At 35.2% G+C, this 2,216-nt stretch overlaps 1 gene segment (V, D, J or C); it reads left to right on the forward strand.

Annotated features, from left to right (window-relative positions):
• Positions 1 to 302: 302 nt before the first annotated feature.
• LOC127952982 (Ig heavy chain V region 914-like) lies at positions 303 to 831 on the forward strand. The segment is given in 2 exon segments: positions 303 to 415; positions 527 to 831. Coding segments are annotated over 2 exon segments (351 nt in total).
• Positions 832 to 2,216: the final 1,385 nt, after the last annotated feature.

Here is a 2,216-nt window from a genome sequence, read left to right on the forward strand (position 1 = left end):
TCAATCCCGTAATTGTTCTACATCTGGGGCTTTCTCTAGTAAACTGCTGTGACAAAATCTTGACGTCAAAATTGTATCTGTATATTAAGAATATATTTATTGTACATCTATCATAATTTGACACCTTAAAGAAAAGTGTCCTCTCATTATTTATGTATTCATTAATTTATTGTAATTGTGTGTACAGACTGATGTTGTCCCTTTTCTTCAGAAAGCAATTGTTCCAGACACTAAATTAAATAAAGAAACTGAAGCACTGAAGTTTCTTATCTCAGAAAACAAAATTTCTTTATGCAAATTCTCTATTTGCTCCATGTACTAAAGTGAAGTGTGTCTGGGGCACGGAAGGAGAAATTCATATTTTTAATCATGATCTTCTCATCAGCTCTGCTTCTGCTGGCAGCAGCTGCATCCTGTGAGCTTCACTGATGCCTCATTTAAACTATAAAGCATTTATCTAAGCTTCATAACTGTTAACATAAGTCAAAGCATAACTTATAACACATTCTTTCATTGTTATTTTCAGGTGGTGTTTTCTGTGTTGAGCTCACTCAACCTTCATCTATGGTTGTGAAACCTCAAGAATCATTCTCCATCTCCTGCAGGATTTCAGAATCAAGCTATTGCATTAATTGGATCCGTCAACCCACTGGAAAAACAATGGAATGGCTTGGATATTTTTGTAGTGCTGGTAGCACTGAAACTACAGACTCAGTCAAAAACAAGATCAGTTTCACCCAGGACACGTCCAAAAACACAGTGTTTCTACAGGGGAAGAATTTTGAGACTGAGGACTCAGCCGTGTATTACTGTGCAAGATACACACAGTGACTAAACAAGCCACCGCTCTGTACAAAAAAAGTTTAAACACATTAAACAAATGAACATCAGCTCAAATGGTTTTATTCAACTCAATATTAACATGACTATACCAACAAAAGTTATTTTTGTGGTCAAGATCAGGTATAAATAATTATTAAAGTTAACAACTACACATATTCACTCATTACAGTGTATTATACAATTCTACTTATAAACCATGTCTTATCTGTATGATTGCAGTGAGATTGTGAGAAGTTTTTATCATTTTTGAGCATTATTAAACAGTTTTCCAATGAAACATGATATATACTCTCAGTCTGTTCAGGGATGTTTCAGCATCTCCAGAGACAACAGCAATAAACAGATGTATCTGCAGATTAATAACATGAAGAATGAAGACACTGCAGTTTATTATTGTGCAAGAAAACCACATTGACAAATACAACTACAGTACTGTACAAAATCTGAATATAACAAGCAGCAAATTAAACTGCATACATGCTTTCATGACATCCTGTTGAGAAGTTCCCGTTGCATTTCCACTTGAAAACTGTTCGGTACAATTAACATTCCTGGCACAGGTAGCAGGTGACAGTAGAATTCCTGCAGTGATGCACTGACACATGATTGTTCAGAAGTAAATATGAAACCAATATATTACTAATGTAATATTGACAAAAATAAATATATGTATAGTCATGGGTGGAAGGAACACACGACAAGGAGAGCTCAAAATAAATACCACGGAGGGTGGATTTATTCACAACAATTGTGCCCAAGGTGAGGTAAACGATGCTGAGGTAAGTGCCCTTCGTCGTCGTGTCCAGTGTTTCGTGGTTCCGAGTGGCACTCATGGGGCTGGGGCCGTTATCTCCAGGACCAGAGTTAAAAAGTCATTGAAACAGCAGTTGATGTATCCGTTGCCAACTTTAGTCCTGATTTCAATGAAGTACAGTAGAAAAACTAACCGTAACAACAACAACTGCCTGGAATCAGCATATCTCAATCCTTCATCCTCACATGCCTTTAGACGTGCCTCAAAATGTCACTTCAAAGCATCAGTCTATCAGCAACAGCTGTACACAGACTTCATATCAGCTTTCACAATAAAAAAACACAAATCATAAAAAATACAACATTTACTCCACCCACATCAATAATACATTATACAGACTGAAATATCCACTATCATTAGTAATAACGATAAAAAATATATAACAATGAAAAAATTATAATATTGCTGAGAAATGCAAAAATTCAGATTCAAAGACAACAAGGTATGAATATAGTTACAGATAAATCATAATTTAATCAAAAATATTTTAATACATTTTCCCAGTTCCAGTGTTTCCACACATGTTGTGTTTGTAAAACAGATACAGTGTATGCAAATG

Source organism: Carassius gibelio, chromosome B3, assembly GCF_023724105.1.
Source record: "Carassius gibelio isolate Cgi1373 ecotype wild population from Czech Republic chromosome B3, carGib1.2-hapl.c, whole genome shotgun sequence".
Lineage (NCBI taxonomy): Eukaryota > Metazoa > Chordata > Actinopteri > Cypriniformes > Cyprinidae > Carassius > Carassius gibelio.